This window comes from Zingiber officinale, chromosome 5B (genome assembly GCF_018446385.1).
Source record: "Zingiber officinale cultivar Zhangliang chromosome 5B, Zo_v1.1, whole genome shotgun sequence".
In the NCBI taxonomy this organism is placed as follows: domain Eukaryota; kingdom Viridiplantae; phylum Streptophyta; class Magnoliopsida; order Zingiberales; family Zingiberaceae; genus Zingiber; species Zingiber officinale.
The window spans coordinates 33939996-33958052 of record NC_055995.1 but is presented as its reverse complement, the minus strand read 5'-3'; the positions used below and the strand labels follow the sequence as shown (position 1 = coordinate 33958052).

The 18057-nt window shown below is 36.3% G+C and overlaps 1 protein-coding gene across 1 annotated transcript; it reads right to left on the bottom strand.

Moving 5' to 3' along the window:
• Window positions 1–647: 647 nt before the first annotated feature.
• On the bottom strand, window positions 648–4165 carry LOC121986596. Its single transcript, XM_042540556.1, has 4 exons — window positions 1929–4165; window positions 1535–1843; window positions 1360–1459; window positions 648–1280 (listed from the first exon to the last, which is right to left on the bottom strand). Exons 1-4 carry the CDS (start codon window positions 4163–4165, stop codon window positions 648–650), a joined length of 3279 nt encoding a protein of 1092 aa, XP_042396490.1.
• Between the last annotated feature and the right edge of the window lie 13892 nt (window positions 4166–18057).

Sequence of the window (18057 nt, the reverse complement as noted above, 5' to 3'; positions counted from 1 at the left end):
GCAGAAAGAGATAGGTTGATAGGGTAAAAAATGGATTCCATGCTACCTCTTTCTTTTAATTTTTGAATCAATTGAAAGAGAGAGCATCAAATCCAATCATACAAAAGAAAACAATAGACTGTTGATGTATAAAATAAGATGCTACCTCTTTCTTTTGAGTTTCGAGTTGCGTGATTGTCAATCAAAACTTGTGGTTGAGTATTTGCCCCATCTTGAAGTTTAAAATGAGGTTTTCCAACATTTTTACTTTTGAGAGTCAATCCTATCAAAGGCAAGTTATATAGGATAAATAGCATGAAATAACCATAATTATAAGAAAGAAAGTCCTAACCTCTTTTTGAATTTCGAGCTGCATGATTGGCAATCATAATTCAAGATTGTGTATTTGCCTTATCTTGATGTTGAAAATGAGGTTTTCCAACAGTTTTACCATCACAAGCCATTCCTATCAAGAGCAAAAGTATCAATTTATAGATAAAAAGAAAGTTAATTATATATCCATTGATATGATAAATAAAAGGTTCATAGTCAACAATGAAAATAATATATATATGGCAAATCTACTCTCCTACTATCACTTTATATCATATTAATTAAACATAAAAATTATATATGCTAGACAAAATCTCATCATAAACAGAATCTCATCATGTATCAACATCAATTTCAACTCCTATAGCATCATCCCGAACCCAAACGATTTCTTCATGATCATGGTCGTCTTCAGGATTACAAATACAACTTTGAAGGTATGTATCAACATCTGCCACAGGTTGCATTTTATAATGTCCTCGTGCATCGGTGGTGATAATTACATGCCAATTACAATCAACTGGATCTTCCACATAAAAAACTTGCATGGCTTGGGATGCTAAAATATAAGGCTCATTATGGCGCTTCACATTTGTAAAATTGGCCAACATAAAACCATCCTCATCCAGTTTTAGTCGTTTCCCTTTAGAGACCCAATCACATTCAAATAAAACAACTCTTCGACCTCCCTCGTAATCTAACTCAATCACATTTTGCAAAATTCCATAATAATCATGTTCACTTGATATTGGATTCTGATCTCTAATACTTGAATAACTTGAAGCAGTAGCCTGAACAATTACACCACAATTCTGAGTTTTTCTCTTGCGTTCCACTTCTTTTGTATGAAACCTAAATCCATTGGAAAGGAATTTTTCATATCGTATCCCTATGAAATTCGGACCTCTGGTAAGTGATTTCAGATCATTTGATATTGGATCATTCTGGGAAGGATTTGTATTTTCGATCTATCACACAAAAAAATTGATAAAATATGCATAAAAATCATAATATATAACTTTAATGACAATTACAACACAAACTTACATGTTTTGCAAACCAAGATGCAAAAGACTCACTATGCATATGTTCAATCTGGTGAGGTGGAAGACCAGAATGACTAAGATTCAAAATATGACGGTGTTCACTGAAATTAAGAATAATGATTTGATAAACATTGATGATTACATATTTAAACTCGATGAAATATATATTAACATACTCTATATAAGATTGCACGTGATGACAGTTGAATAACACATATTGATGTGCCTTCTTTAATGTCTCATCATCAAACTTAGTTGCAATGGCCTTTCCAAGTGCATAACCAGAGGTTGTAAACACGTCCAATGCAAATGTTGAACCGATAGTTGTATCATCATTTCTCGTTGATTGATTGAATCTTGTCTCTACATAATCAGCTAAATATAAAGAACAGAATGTCAAACATTCCTCAGCCAAATACCCCTCAGCAATGGATCCTTCTGGTCGACTTCTATTTCGAACATATGACTTCAATGTCCCCAAGTATCTTATATCAAAAATATAAATTTTATATTATTGAGTGAAAATAATAATTTAAATAAAACAATATCATTAAGAGAATTTTTTATTACCTTTCAATTGAATACATCCAACGATAATAAACTGGTCCAGCAAGTTGTACTTCAGTAGCCAAATGTACAGTCAAATGAATCATTATGTCAAAAAATGAGGGAGGAAAAATTTTCTCAAGTTGACAGAGAATCACCGCAATGTCTTTCCTTAGACGAACCACATCAGTAGGAGAAATTACTTTACAACATAGCTCTCTGAAATACCTACACAATCTGATCAAAGGATTCCGAACTGATTTAGACAAAGTTTTACGTAGTGCTACCGGCAACAACTGTTGCATCAAAATATGGTTGTGATGGCTTTTTAGACCAATTAATTTTGCTGGTTTCATTTGAACGCATCGTGAAATGTTAGATGCATAACCATCTGGAACTTTAACTTTTTTCAAAACCTTGCAAAATGTACCCTTCTCTTTTTTCCCCATTGAATAACAAGCTGGAGGTAGGTAAACTCTACTCAGTCCCTTCTTAATAGGATGAAGTTTTGATCTTATCCCAATTTCTTGCAAATCAAGACGTGATTTAATATTATCTTTCATTTTCCCTTCCATATCTAGCAATGGCCCCCAAATTGATTCGCACACATTCTTTTCAATATGCATAAGATCAAGATTGTGATGTATCACATTATCTTTCCAATATGGTAAATCGAAGAAAATACTCAGCTTTTTCCAATTGAATGGTAGTTTTGGATTATCATCAACTATTTTTCCAAATTTCAATTTAAAATTTTTTAACTCATTGATCACTGTGTCTCCTGAAAGTATTGGTGGTGGTCTTCCATACTCTTCTGTGCCATCGAAATGTTGAACATCTTTGCGAAACTTATGATCACTGTTTAAAAATTTGCGGTGACCCATATAGCAATATTTTTTACCATTTTTTAACCACCGTGAATGTGTAAATTTGTGGCACACTGGGCATGCAAATTTACCCTTGGTGCTCCATCCAGATAGGGTTGCATATCCAGGAAAATCACTTATCGTCCATAGTAATGCAACATGCAATTTAAAATTCTGCTTTGTTGATGCATCATATGTCTGCACTCCTACTTCCCACAAATCCTTCAAATCTACAACAAGAGGCTGCAAGTAGATGTCGATGTTATTTCCAGGAGTAGATGGACCAAGTATTAGCAATGATAACATAAAGTATGGTTGTTTCATACACATCCATGGTGGAAGATTATAAGGCACTAAAATGACTGGCCACGTACTATACACCACACTCATATTTTTAAATGGATTAAATCCATCTGAAGCTAATCCTAGCCTTATGTTTCTACGATCCTTCGCAAATTCTGGGTGGTTATGGTCAAACATTTGCCAAGCTGGGGAATCAGCTGGGTGTCGCATGTAACTGTCTTTTGTGTGAGATTCAGAATGCCATCTCATATGGACTGCCGTTTTGTAGGACATGAAGAAACGTTGTAACCTAGGCTTTATTGGAAAATACCATAAAACCTTACATGCAACTTTCCTCTTGTCACCAGTAGGATCATCTTCAGATGTTTCCCATCTGGGCTCATTGCATGTTTTACATCGAACTCTTTCTTTGTCCAACCTCCAGTACAAAGTACAATCATTAGGGCAAGCATCGATTTTTTCATAACCAAGTCCTAATTGCTTCATCAATTTCTCTGCTTCATAGTATGACTTTGGTAAATCTTTCATGGCATTTGGAAATGCTTCTCTCAACAAATCCAAAAGCATATTGAAGATTTTATTGGTCATTTTTCCAAGACATTTTAAGTGAAGCAAGCGAATGATGAATGCAAGTTTGTAGAATTTCTTACATTCGGGATATAATTCTTTTTGTGAATCATCAATTAATTTATAGAATTTCTCGGCCCCCTCAATTGGAATATCTTTATCCTTTTCAAATCCTGCTGTATTGATTGTACTACCATCATGTTGTTGGACCCCAAAAGCCTCATGAACTAGTCCCTCCATGTTATCTGCATCATCACGAGACGGAACCGAACCAGATATTGAAGGTGCACTACATGTTATCTCTCCATGAGCAACCCAATGAGTATAACCTTTGATAAATCCATCAACCGTCAAATGAGCATAAGCATCCTCTCTTGAAACACATATGCCAATCTTACATCTTGCACAAGGACATGCAATCGTTCCATTTATGTTTGCATTAGAAAATGCAAAATCTAGAAAATTCTCAAGTCCTTTTCTGTATTCCTCAGTTTGTCTTGGTAAAAACATCCAACCTTTATCCATCACAATTCCAGTAAAAATATGTACTAAAACCGGTTCAACAAAAAAATAGAGTCAGTCAAAAACTCACCAACCAATATAGAAACTAAAAAATCTATTTGTAAACAACTCAAAAACACTGAATATTTTATAGATAAGCTGCAAACATGTTATTAAATAGATTCAGTAATTGTGATAAACATGATAAGTCAATAAGATAACATGATTTTAATATCTCAATAGATGTACATTTATTTTTAATTCTAGAAACATAGAAAAGTCCATTATCCATTCCTACAAGCTAAATTTAATTTTTAAAAATCATGATAGTACAGAATGTTTTTATACTTATTATCAAAGAGCAAAGTTTAATAAAAGATAGAACCAAAATGTACCAAAAAGACAAGGTTTTCTATGTAGTTAGAATGAGAAAAACGTCACTTCGGTATGCATGATTCAGGAAGTATGCATGCACTAAATAAGCGAAGGAAAAAATATATGCTTTATTTTCTTATTTTCCATTTCCTTTTTAGTTGGAAAGTCACTTGTTGGATGAGCCACTAGACCATGTGCTTCCATCTCCATCAGTCGTGGTGGTGGATCATTTCACATGAAAGACAAAAAAAAAATGAGACAAAAAGAGAGAGGAGGAGCGGAAGTAGGCAGAGGAAATAAGAGTGGAATCATGTCACAGTATTGAAATCTATATAGATTTAGATTTGGACATGGAAAAGATAGAGAGAGAAGAGTATTCTCATAATCTCATTACAACACAAAAGTGATGTCTAAGGGGAAAAGGAGGAAGATGGAAAGAAGGATTTAATTTGTGGTACATGGGTTTAAATTGTTTTCAATGACAAGGAAGATTCCTTTTCAACAAAGCAAAGCTTGACACAAATGATTCAATGGGGTGCACTAGTGGGAAGGATGCTTCCATATCCATCATCCATGGCTTCTTCTTCATGCATCTGTGAAAAAGCTTGGTAGGGTCATAGGAGTGTTCCTTTTGATCAAGATCACAGCCAGGACTTGGGAGGTAGACAAATAAATGGCTTCAGGGGACCAACTAGTTTCTTGAGTTGGATGTGGGCAATTACTTTTCAGTTGGAGGCAGCAACAATGGCATAAAGACGTAATGATTAAAGGTGGGAGGAAAGGTTTGTATGTTCATCTGGGTGTCGCTGTGAGCAAGACATCTCTTTTACATTTAAAGTAATTAAGCACGTTAGGATAGATATATATGTTTGAATTAGGCTATTACTGCAACTACGACTTGTAGGACCGTTAGATTCGATAGAGGGGGGGGGGGTGAATATCGATTCGAAAAAACACCGAGTATAAGCGCAACGGAAAAGTAAATGAACACAGTTATTTTTTACTTCGTTTGGAGCCTGTGACGACTCCTACTCGAAGGCCCGTGGTCCTTGACCACTTTCGTTGGGCAATCACTAGCAATTCGAATGTAGTTACAAGATGAATACAGGAAATGCTAATGAAACAAAGTAATACCGACAAAGATATAAACCAAAAACTGAAGGAGCACTTTGTCGGAGCTTTGTCGGCGTCGCAGGAACGTAGAGCAGCAGGACCAGCAGTAGAAGAGTTCTCAGATTGATGATTGATTTGAAGCTCCTGCCTGGGGCTTCTTTTATATGTTGCTCCGGGCGCCTGGATCCCTTCCGGGCGCCTGGAATGTGACGTAGCTGCACAAACCGTGATGCTCCACGTGGCGACGACTCGGCTGGATATAATTTGCCTTCCGGGCGCCCGGATCCCCTCCGGGCGCCCGGACCACCTTGTTCTAGAAAACTCCCTTTTCCTGCAAAACAAAGTTAGTCCGAGGCAATATATACCTTGCAACATAGATTATTAGCACATTTATAATAGTATGAATTAGCACAAGTTAGTATGACTTAGATTCCGTCTTTCCGAGACCGGAATCTAGTCACGATCTCGACTTAGATATCCGAAATGGATCTAAGCCGGATTGACGCCTAATGTTCCCTTCCCGGGAACACGTCCTCGCAGTCACTCCCCTCCAGTGACTTACCTCACTTACCTGCCAGACGTCCGGTCAGCCCGTCGACCCGTCTGGACTTCTCGCCAAGCGTCCGGTCAGCCCGTCGACCCGCTTGGACTTCTTGCCAGCTATCCGGTCAGCCCGTCGACCTAGCTGGACTTCTCGCCAAGCGTCCGGTCAGCCCGTCGACCTGCTTGGACTTCTCGCCAGCTATCCGGTCAGCCCGTCGACCTAGCTGGACTTCGTGCCAGACATCCGGTCAGCCCGTCGACCTATCTGGACTTCTCCTACACACTCGATCAAAGTGTCAGATAACAACAAAACTAACTTAACCTATTTGTCATTCATCAAAACCTGGTTTAAATCGTTAGTGCTAACCGCACCAACAATCTCTCCCTTTTTGATAGAATGACAACCTGGTTAAGTTAGTAAAAGAACGTAAAAATAGGTACATCGGTTTTAAAGTTAGTTTTAGTGTTTTCAATTTGATTTATCTAACTTAACCGCCTAACCCTCCCCATTTGGCATTCATCAAAAAAAAAAACAAGGGTAAACAATCATAGTGTAGAGTTACTGAAAACAATAACACCTAATCTTGAAGAATAACTGAGTTTGGTTCAAGGATAAAAGTACAATTTTTAAATCCAAAAAAAAAATCAAGTTGACTTGGGGGAGAAAAGTTGAATTTTTGAAAAGTATAAATTTAAAGTTGATCAAGTTTTAACTTTTCAAGCGTGTAACCATTTTAAATCAGGTTTTTTTTCAACTTTTCAAAAGGTAAATTTTCAACTTCAATTTTTCAAAACACAGCAAAAATTAAACAAGGGAGATTAAATTTTCCAAAATAAATTTTTATGGCTCATTTGATATAGCTAAATTTGGAAAGTTTAATTTTCAATAGTCAACTTTTTAAATCATGGTTTGAAAATTAGGTGGGATTAAACTTCTAAGTTTTTCAAACACTTAGTTAAATTTAATTTTTTGAAACTAATGTTTAAACATAAGTTAGTTTAAGAAGCATTTTTTAAACACACAAAGTTAATTTCTCCCCCTGAACTTGATACTTAAATTTAACCAGCTGTCTAACCAATTAGGTACTAACTAACTATCAGAAGATAGTAGCTTTCACTTGGTTAGTCAGATTAAGTTGATTATAAGCAATCAGTGTTTGACTTGACTGATGAACTTTAATCTGATTAATATCTGAGTTGTATTTAACGTCCAGACCTATGCTGATGCACTGAAATAAGCATCTTAAGTCCAGACAGTTGGCCTATGCATCTCACCCCTTTCTATGTTTGTCAAGCACAAGCAAGGAAACCTAGGGTGTTGGTGAGATGCCCAAAAACTAGTCCTATGGGTACATGCTTTCTAAGGATTCAAAACTAGTCTAAGGCAAAAACTGTTTTTGAAAATCTAAAAATGGAAAGTTTTGAAAACAAACAAGTTTAACTTATAATTTGATAAAACCATTTTTGAAAGTATTTTTGAAAGATCCTAGTCTATCAAGATAGAACATAATCAATGTAAGTCTGAAATATCACTAGATAGATCCAAAATATTTTACAGGTAGTGTAGCTACAGAAGTGAGTCATAACTAGATCTACTGAGATGATGAAGGGGGTGGTCCAGATCCCAAGGATCGGAGAAGCGCCATCAGCTCAATGTGTCGGGTATCCCCGGCAGCTCGTAACTCGGCTACCTCTCGCCGAATGTCCCGATGAAAATCAGAGTTCTCCTGCTGGAGACTCGCCATAGCTCTCTCTAGTCCGGTCATACTGTCGGATAGAGAGCGGGGAGCGTGACGTGGTGCTCGAGCTGGGGGAGGTGGTGGAGCCGGTGCGGCTTCCTCTGGAAATAGTGCGAGCATGAACTCGTCCACCTGTGCGTCTGGATCGGGCTGGTGCTGTGCCCCCCTCCGCCAAGACATAGTCCCGTCATCTCTATCTATCTGGATACCGGCTAGGGAGAAGTTCCGAGCTGCTATAACATCGAACTCGGTCATATGGGCAATGTCTCCTCTAGTGACATCAATGCGCAACGAGGACATATAGGCTGTCAGAATGTGACCAAATGGCATATGGACTCGTCTATCAGTCACGAATCCAGCCGAGTAGATAATGGTGGAGAAAATATGTAGGCTGATGTCAATTTCTAACCTATAAATCAGGGCATAGAGTAAGAACGAATGGAATGGGTGCATCACAGCGATGTCCCGAGTAGTCAGTGGTAAAATGCAAAGGACTACAACCCTATAAAGAGCGTAGTCCTGGACCCGAAGTTCTACTGACCTAAACTGTGTCACAGTGGGATCTCTCTCTCCCCCAAAAAAATACGAATAAATCGTATCGAGAGTAATATGTGAGTAGGGATCTCTGAATGGTAGATCCCTCGGAGGATAGCACAAAAAAGAACAAGTAGATGGACACAACTCTAAAAACTCTCGGATAGTCGTAGGGGAAAATGTGATATCAGTGCCTGCTGCCCTAGTGGTATAGGTGAGATCGTCTACTTTCACTAGGTTATTGCAAAATTCGGCACACAGACTTATGTTTATTGGACTGGTACATTCGACAAGGTTCCTTAAGTTATAGTGGCCTATAACCTCTAAAGCGGAGGGACATGACCTTAGAAAGAACGATCTATCTATGCAGGTAGTCCTAATGGCCTTATAAATGGTTGACTCAAACTTAATCCTTAGTTCTTCTGTGGGAAACCTGGGGTCAGTGCTAGCATTAGAGGGTCCAGCACCAGTATTTGTTCGTTTCCTACTGTTAAAAAAAAATATTCTAAGAAAGGTTGCAAAGATAACTTCAAATAAAGTTTCAGAAAGGGGAAGAAGATTTACCGAGGAGCCATCGATAAGATATAGATCTGACGACCTCGGTTGAATCGCAACAGCGTCTTCACCGCAAGAAAATTTGATTTAAAATACTCTCGCACTTAGGTTCGGAGTGAACCTTGGCAAAAGTGAAATTGTTGTGGGGCAAGGATTGGGGGCGCCTGCTGCCCCTTATTTATAGGGGACTCCGGGCGCCCGGATCCCTTCCGGGCGCCCGGGGTTGATTTAGGGCGGGGCGCTGGGATCCCCTTCCGGGCGCCCCGGAGGGGAATACTAGGGGCGCCCGCCCCTGGTTTTTGACTTTTTTTTTTTTTTTGAAAATTAGGTTTGAAGTTAAGTTTTAAAATTTTTGAAATTAAAATTTTGAAATTAAGTTTTATGTTTGAAATTAAAATTTCTAAATTAATTTTTAAGTTTGAAGTTAAAATTTTGAAATTAATTTTTTAAGTTTAAAATTAAAATTTTGAAATTAATTTTTAAGTTTAAAATTAAAATTTTGAAATTAATTTTTTAAGTTTGAAATTAAAATTTTGAAATTAATTTTTAAGTTTAAAATTAAAATTTTGAAATTAATTTTTTAAGTTTAAAATTAAAATTTTGAAATTAATTTTTAAGTTTAAAATTAAAATTTTGAAATTAATTTTTAAGTTTAAAATTAAAATTTTGAAATTAATTTTTTTTAAAGTTTAAAATTAAAATTTTGAAGTTTGAAATTAAAATTTTGAAATTAATTTTTAAGTTTAAAATTAAAATTTTGAAATTAATTTTTTAAGTATAGAATTAAAATTTTGAAATTAATTTTTAAGTATGAAATTAAAATTTTGAATTTAATTTTTAAGTTTAAAATTAAAATTTTGAAATTAATTTTTTAAGTTTAAAATTAAAATTTTGAAATTAATTTTTTAAGTTTAAAATTAAAATTTTGAAATTAATTTTTTAAGTTTAAAATTAATATTTTGAAATTAATTTTTTATGTTTAAAATTAAAATTTTGAAATTAATTTTTTAAGTTTAAAATTAAAATTTTGAAATTAATTTTTTAAGTTTAAAATTAAAATTTTGAAATTAATTTTTTAAGTTTAAATTAAAATTTTGAAATTAAATTTTTTTTTTTAAATTTTAAAATTAAAATTTTGAAATTAATTTTTTAAGTTTAAATTAAAATTTTGAAATTAATTTTTTAAGTTTGAAATTAAAATTTTGAAATTAATTTTTTAAGTTTAAAATTAAAATTTTGAAATTAATTTTTTAAGTTTAAAATTAAAATTTTGAAATTTATTTTTTAAGTTTAAAATTAAAATTTTGAAATTAATTTTTTAAGTTTTAAAATTAAAATTTTGAAATTAATTTTTTAAGTTTAAATTAAAATTTTGAAATTATTTTTTTTTAAGTTTGAAATTTTAAACCTTATTCATCTCACCCGATCTATATTATCAATCAGGGAATCCTATGATTTTGTGAGATGAAATTAGATTTTTTACTTATGGAGTTTTGGTTTAACTTGTGTTAGATTCAGATTTAGCTTTGGTCTCCACAAATAGGCATTCTTCGGATAAATTTCTAAGCTTGGTGAGTCACATGGACGTCATTAGAAGTAACCAACCTTTCGAGATTTTCCGAATAGTCCTATCCACGGAGCTTAGTACTCAATCTTGGTCTGACTGATTAGGATCCATTTTAAGGGTAGCTTCGGTCAGTTCCACTTGGCCAAATGCACCAGATCGAAGCCATATCTTTCTAGACATGCGATGCCCAAGCTTCCTTAACGTACTATCATCCAAAAATTTCACCAGTACCATGATTCAAGTTAAACTTGGTCTCTAATCCTAATTACCCTGTCGGGTAAGTTAGTTTTGGAGGTGCCAGCTATTCTGGAGCCTCCCCCTGAATTATTTGCCATTAATTTAAATTTTGGTTTTAGGTTTGTGTCGATTCTTTTTATAGTTATGGTTAACTTGGTGATAATTTTGTTGATTTTTAAAGTGTTTAGATTTTGAATTTGGTTTAGGTTTGTATTTTGGATTTTGGTTTGGTTTATTCGATTTTATATAATGTATTTTTTCTTTAGGTATATAATATTGATTAAGTCCTACTTGCGTGGTCAGACACGCTTTCGGAACCCAAGCTTGATTAGTTGATTTGTATTGAGTTATTAATGACTTAAAAGTTTTATTTGAGTTTGACTTGTATCCGAGTCCGGTTTTATTATAACATGCTTTTTGATTGTTCAGGATTAAGTCAAGATTTTTTGATCTTGTTGTGAATTTTTCTAACATTTCTTTTAAATTGTTAATCTCATTTTTTAGTGATAAATTCTCCTCCTCAAGTGTTAGATCTTGAGTTGGATTTGTATTTTTGATTTGTTCTTTGAGGTTTTTATTTTCCTCAATAAGTGACTTGTTTTCATTTTCTATTTTGATTAATTTACTATTTAAACAGGAAATAATTTTAAAAAAAAATTTGTTTAAATTAAAATATACCTCATTCGGGCCTTCGGAAACGAGTACGGACTCGTGGCTTGTTTCGGGTTCAGACCCGTCTTCATCTTCCGACTCGTCTTCTGTCTCATCTTCGAGGGCCATCAGTGCGAGGTGGCTCTGATGTTTCTGCTCTTCTTCCTCCGATTCGTCCGAGGAATCGTCCCACGTTGCTTTGAGTGCCTTCTTTTTGGTTGGCTTTGGTTTGTCGAACTTCAGTTTTGGGCATTCGTTCTTGTAGTGTCCCTTTTTGTTGCAGCCATAGCAAGTCACGTTCTTTTGTTCTGAGGGAGAACTGATCTTTTGAAGGTCCTTTTTGCTGAAGCTCCTTTTTCTCCTGGTGAACATTTTTCTTACCAAGTTCACCAGGTGTTCTTCGTCTTCAGAGTCTTGGTCGGAATCTTCTTCAAATTCAGACTTGCTTTTCTTTTCTTTGGTGGAACCTGCAAATAAAGCTATACCTTTCTCGGCTCCAGCATTAGTTTGTTCATGTAATTCTAATTCACAAAAAAGCTCATCTAACTTTAACTTAGAAAGATTTTTATAGATTTTGTAAGCATCCACTATTGATGCCCACAAACTATTACGTGGAAAAGCATTTAATGCATACCTTATTAAGTCTCTATTTTCCATCTGGTGGCCTATCGCATGAAGCCCGTTAAGAATGTCCTTGATTCTTGCGTGGAGCTGATTCGCCGTTTCACCTTCCTGCATTTTTATATTAAAAATTTTATTTAAGAGCAAGTCTTGTTTGGTTACCTTGGCGTCGCTCGTTCCCTCGTGCAGCTCGATCAATTTGTCCCACAGCTCTTTAGCGTTTTTGTGTGGACCGACTCTGTTCAGTTCTTCTCTTGTCAATCCGCACTGTAGAGTGTTGATCGCTTTATTTTCTGTTGATGCCTTTTTCTTCAAGTCTGCTGTCCAGTCTTCAGGATCCAGTAGATTCCCGGAGTTGTCCACTAGAATTTTGTAGGGTCTCGTAATGCTCATCCACTGGTCGAAGTCTGTTTTGAGGTAGACCTCCATTCGCTTTTTCCAGTACAGAAAATCATCCCCGTTGAAGAGTGGAGGTCGTACTGTGCTGAATCCTTCTGTCTAAGACATTTTAGTCCTGCGCACAGACGAAAAAGAAAAGAAACAAAGAAAAGTCCCAAGACTTGGTCTTGGATTAGTAGTGCGGGAAGAGAGAGATAAGTAGAAAAAAAACTAGATTCGTGTTGCACCAATTTATACTAATTAAAAAAATATTAAAGTAATGATACACCAGTTTTAGAATTAAGCGTCGAACTGAAAACAAAAAAAAGAACAAAAAAATTTCACCCCCAGTCTGATTAGTGGTTGCACCAAATCAGAGTGGTACCTGCTCTGATACCACTTGTAGGACCGTTAGATTCGATAGAGGGGGGGTGAATATCGATTCGAAAAAACACCGAGTATAAGCGCAGCGGAAAAGTAAATGAACACAGTTGTTTTTTACTTCGTTCGGAGCCTGTGACGACTCCTACTCGAAGGCCCGTGGTCCTTGACCACTTTCGTTGGGCAATCACTAGCAATTCGAATGTAGTTACAAGATGAATACAGGAAATGGTAATGAAACAAAGTAATACCGACAAAGATATAAACCAAAAACTGAAGGAGCACTTTGTCGGAGCTTTGTCGGCGTCGCAGGAACGTAGAGCAGCAGGACCAGCAGTAGAAGAGTTCTCAGATTGATGATTGATTTGAAGCTCCTGCCTGGGGCTTCTTTTATATGTCCCTTCCGGGCGCCTGGATCCCTTCCGGGCGCCTGGAATGTGACGTAGCTGCACAAACCATGATGCTCCACGTGGCAACGACTCGGCTGGATATAATTTACCTTCCGGGCGCCCGGACCTCTGGGCACCCGGATCCCCTCCGGGCGCCCAGACCACCTTGTTCCAGAAAACTCCCTTTTCCTGCAAAACAAAGTTAGTCCGAGGCAATATATACCCTGCAACATAGATTATTAGCACATTTATAATAGTATGAATTAGCACAAGTTAGTATGACTTAGATTCCGTCTTTCCGAGACCGGAATCTAGTCATGATCTCGACTTAGATATCCGAAATGGATCTAAGCCGGATCGACGCCTAATGTTCCCTTCCCTGGAACGCGTCCTCGCAGTCACTCCCCTCCAGTGACTTACCTCACTTACCTGCCAGACGTCCGGTCAGCCCGTCGACCCGTTTGGACTTCTCGCCAAGCGTCCGGTCAGCCCGTCGACCCGCTTGGACTTCTCGCCAGCTATCCGGTCAGCCCGTCGACCTAGCTGGACTTCTCGCCAAGCGTCCGGTCAGCCCGTCGACCCGCTTGGACTTCTCGCCAGCTATCCGGTCAGCCCGTCGACCTAGCTGGACTTCGTGCCAGATATCCGGTCAGCCCGTCGACCTGTCTGGACTTCTCCTGCACACTCGATCAAAGTGTCAGATAACAACAAAACTAACTTAACCTATTTGTCATTCATCAAAACCTGGTTTAAATCGTTAGTGCTAACCGCACCAACACGACTAAGTTTGCTTTTAAATGAAGTGCAGAGGAAGCTACAACCAACTTTTTATGCTTCTTTTCTTGTAGTACCAAAATGTATCCACTATTCTCTCAGGATTGAAACTTTATTCATTAATAGGATGATGAGTTTAGAAACAAGGACCTCACTATAACTGTCAAAGTTTTTCATAACTTAATGGCTGACAATTTTATCTAATGAAGAATCATGAATGGCATGTCAATCAACAAAACAAATAGATTACAAAAGATATGTGTTTTACTAATTAATGTCTTCTTATAAATATCACTAGTCCTTCTCAGCTCAATAATACAACAATAAATAATATAACACAGAAATCAAGTCAACGAAAGTAGAGAAGAGAGGTAGATACTGAAATCAACCTTAATTAAAACTTCCTTCAAACTAAACGTATTGAAGCAAGATGTGGTTTCACAGAAAACACCAAAAATCAACAAGAAATCAACCTCTTCAAAAGAAACAGAACACATAAATACTTAGCTTGCAACCTAGGGCTTCGGATCATGAAAAGAGAAAAGAATAGGACCTTGGCATCACAAGCAAGAGGGCAGACGACGCACAGACAATTGCAACCTAGGGCTTCTGATCACAAGATGCTAGAAGAGGAAAGAATAAGGGCTCGGTGTGGCAGATGACGGGTCAGACGGGGCGCAGACGACAGGGCAGGCGGCGCAAAGGATGTCGAGGGTTGGGCGAGAATCGGGCAGGGACGATCGTCGATGGAAATATTGAGAGAGGGAATAAAAATTAGGGATCGGGTGATATAGGGAAATCGGGCGGGTGAGTGCTGTGTTGGAGGGAGTGTGGAAAAAAATTGGCGTGCAATAAAACATTACATGGCATTTATTAAGTGTCATAATAATATACCTAATAAGATTTTAATTTTATTAATTTTTTAGTTTTAATCAATGTCATTATATATATAAATCAACTACACTTTTAAATATATGTCATGAAGAAAATGTCAGGAAAGCCATTTTTCTTGTAGTGGGGGGAGCGTGTCATTGTGCCCCATTCACCTCTCATTTGTCCTCTATTCTATTTTTATACTCCTACACCTCTTATAGCTCAAAATTTAGGGGCACCTAAAATGTAACCCCTACCTCAAGGGATTAGTTGGCCCAAGGGATTAAATACCTGGTGCTAGATATAAAAAAAAAACATATGCAGTATTCTTGCTTTCTTTGGCTAACACAATACATATTAGTATTAGGCCTAGTACTAATTATGAGATGATTGACAAGGACACTTTTTGTATCATATTTCACTTATTAATGAAAGGTAAACTTGGTTATTATATTTACTTTAGTTCAGTGCCGAATGAATAAGTATAATAATATCCTAGAGTAGAAGGTTCTAATCTACAACATATCAATTTGTTGAATTGATAGTGAGATATTGTGGATATATAGAACACTGCTCTTAACCATTCTTAGTTAAACATTAATATACAAGGACAATATTAATGTGTTGAAACTAGCATGTAGGTCAACGGATGAGTTAATCTCATAAGTCATGGATATGCTGTTGGCGCTACTCGGAATTTTGTTCTGTTTCCCCTGTACAAAAATTTGTACAAGCACAGAACTTTTCCTAGCAACCCATGTACTTTTCAGAAGTTAAACTTGGATTGCAAATGAAACTTAATATTATTAATCCAAGTTCAACCCATGTGTTCATCAGAAGTTAAACCATATTACAGAAGTTGATTAAATATCTATTTCAAGGATTGGCTTCCAGGTCATTGGCGAGGCACTCGGCCTTCTTGGGTATGGGATCATCCACCACTTCCTAATCAAAGCCTTTCAAAGAAATTGAATATTTAAACTCCTTACAATAAACCCTAGATTAAACTACAAAGACCTCAATCAAAGCACAAGATCGCTAGCCTCTTATGTTGGTACTTCAGGATCCATACAAAGGAAAAATAAACTAGAACACAGCGAAAATAATTAACTAGTTATACCTTTCTTTGTAGCTTAAAGATCTCTTGATCTTCTGCTGTATTCCTCTCCTCCTCTTGGACATCGTGTGGGCGACGATCTACCAAGACGCAAAAACCACCCAAGTCCTTCTTTCTTCCAAGACTGCCGGCCACCAACGGATCAAAGCTAGGAACACCACCTCTTGTTTTTCTTTCTTTCTTGCAACCCACCGGCCACAAGATGGTTGAAGCCTCTTGATACCGCCAGCCTTAGGTGAGAAAGCAAGGGGAGAATAAGAATAAGAGGGGGTCGGCCACAAGGAAAATAGAAGAGGAATAGAAATTGTGTAAATGATTATTCCTGTAAGGCACCATCTATCCTCTTTTATAATCCTTGGTAATGGCTAAAAAGGAAAGATTTTAACAACAATTAAAATCTCTCTTTTAAATTTCCTATTGTGGATGACTACAAAAGGAAAGTTATAAAATTAAAAATCTCTCTTTTAAACATTGTAGATGGCTACAAAAAGAAAAGATTTTTAAAATTAAAACTTCTCTTTTAAATCATGGTTACAAAAAAGGAAAGTTTTAACAAAAATAAAATCTCTCTTTTAAACCATTGTAGATGGCTAGAAAAAGAAAGATTTTTTAAATTTAAAACTCTCTTTTAAAATCATGTGGATGACTTCAAAAAAGAAAAGTTTTTAAAATTTAAAATCTCTCTTTTAAAACATTGTAGATGGCTACAAAAAGAAAGATTTAAAAAATTAAAAACTCACTTTTAAACCCATCTTGGTCGGCCCCTTGCTTGGGCACCAAGCAAGGGGTGGACGGCCCCTTGCTTGGGTACCAAGAAAGGATGTGGCCGATCATAAGGATGACTTGGGTGGATGCGAGACTTTATACATAGAGGCTACAACAGAGACCTAGAGGAGAAATTGGTTTTGGCCTCCTGATGAGCTTGAGCTTCCTGTGTTCGGCCCGAACACCCAACTCAAGTTCATCAATAATAACTCATACCACTAAAGAGTTATTATTGAACTACCGCACCAATCCCATATTACATTATTGACTCCTTCTTATCATGAGTGCGTTAATCTCCCTGTGTTTAAGATATCGAATGTCCATTAATTAAATGAGTTACTGACAACTTACTTAATTAACATCTTGCTCCAAGAGTAGTACCACTCAACTTTATTGTCATGTCAGAACTAAGTCCACCTGCAGGGTTTACATGACAATCCTTATAAGCTCCTCAAGGGGATATCATCATCCTAATAAATAGGACACAGTTTCCTTCTATAATCAACAACATACCATATAAATAATATTATTTCTCAACTTATTGGGTCTATTAATTTAACGAATAAATCTAACCCTTTGATATATTAAAGAAATAAATACTAAGTATATATGTTTGTTATTATATCGGGATTAAGAGTACGTGCATCCATAATAATAGAGGTTCTATTCTTTTATGCAGTCATTATAAAAGGAACAACTTCAAATGGTCTTGCTCTATACACACAGTGTACTAGTATAATTTTATAGTCAAGATAAATTAGTACCAAATTACACTACAACGATCCAATGGTTTGTCCCAATCTATCTTAGTTGTAAGCTTCTATTTATAATTTATAAGGAACTGATAACATGATCTTCTGTGTGACACCACACACCATATTATCTACAATATAAATTAAATGAACAACTGCATTTAACTAAATGTAGACATTTGACCAATGTGATTCTCATTTCAAAATAAATGTTTATACAAAAAACTAGGCTTTTAGTATACATTCTAACATATGCGATATCTAGTTGACACATGGGTATATATTAGAGAATATGTACTGAATTAACCCATAAACATTCTCATAGTGACTATTAGTATGAATAGTCCTTAGACCTATAGTCACTACGGTTCCCTACATAAGGAGTTGTGTATTTTTATATTGGCAAACGTCACCTATAACAACATAAACTATAAAGTCGATCACTAGGTATACAATAAGTTATGTGGAGGGATGTGAGTGATGTAGATGAGATCTATCCCTTCCATATAACGGAAGCGATATCTGTGGGCCCCTTGATTAGTAAGACACAAG

Excerpts from the sequence above, each read along its gene's own strand:
- LOC121986596 (XM_042540556.1), bottom strand. The coding sequence starts at position 4,165 with ATGGATAAAGGTTGGATGTTTTTACCAAGACAAACTGAGGAATACAGA. Across the intron at positions 1,460-1,534 it reads CACGTGCAATCTTATATAGA|TGAACACCGTCATATTTTGA; the intron begins GTATGTTAATAT and ends TCTTAATTTCAG. Across the intron at positions 1,281-1,359 it reads CATCTTGGTTTGCAAAACAT|ATCGAAAATACAAATCCTTC; the intron begins GTAAGTTTGTGT and ends TTTGTGTGATAG.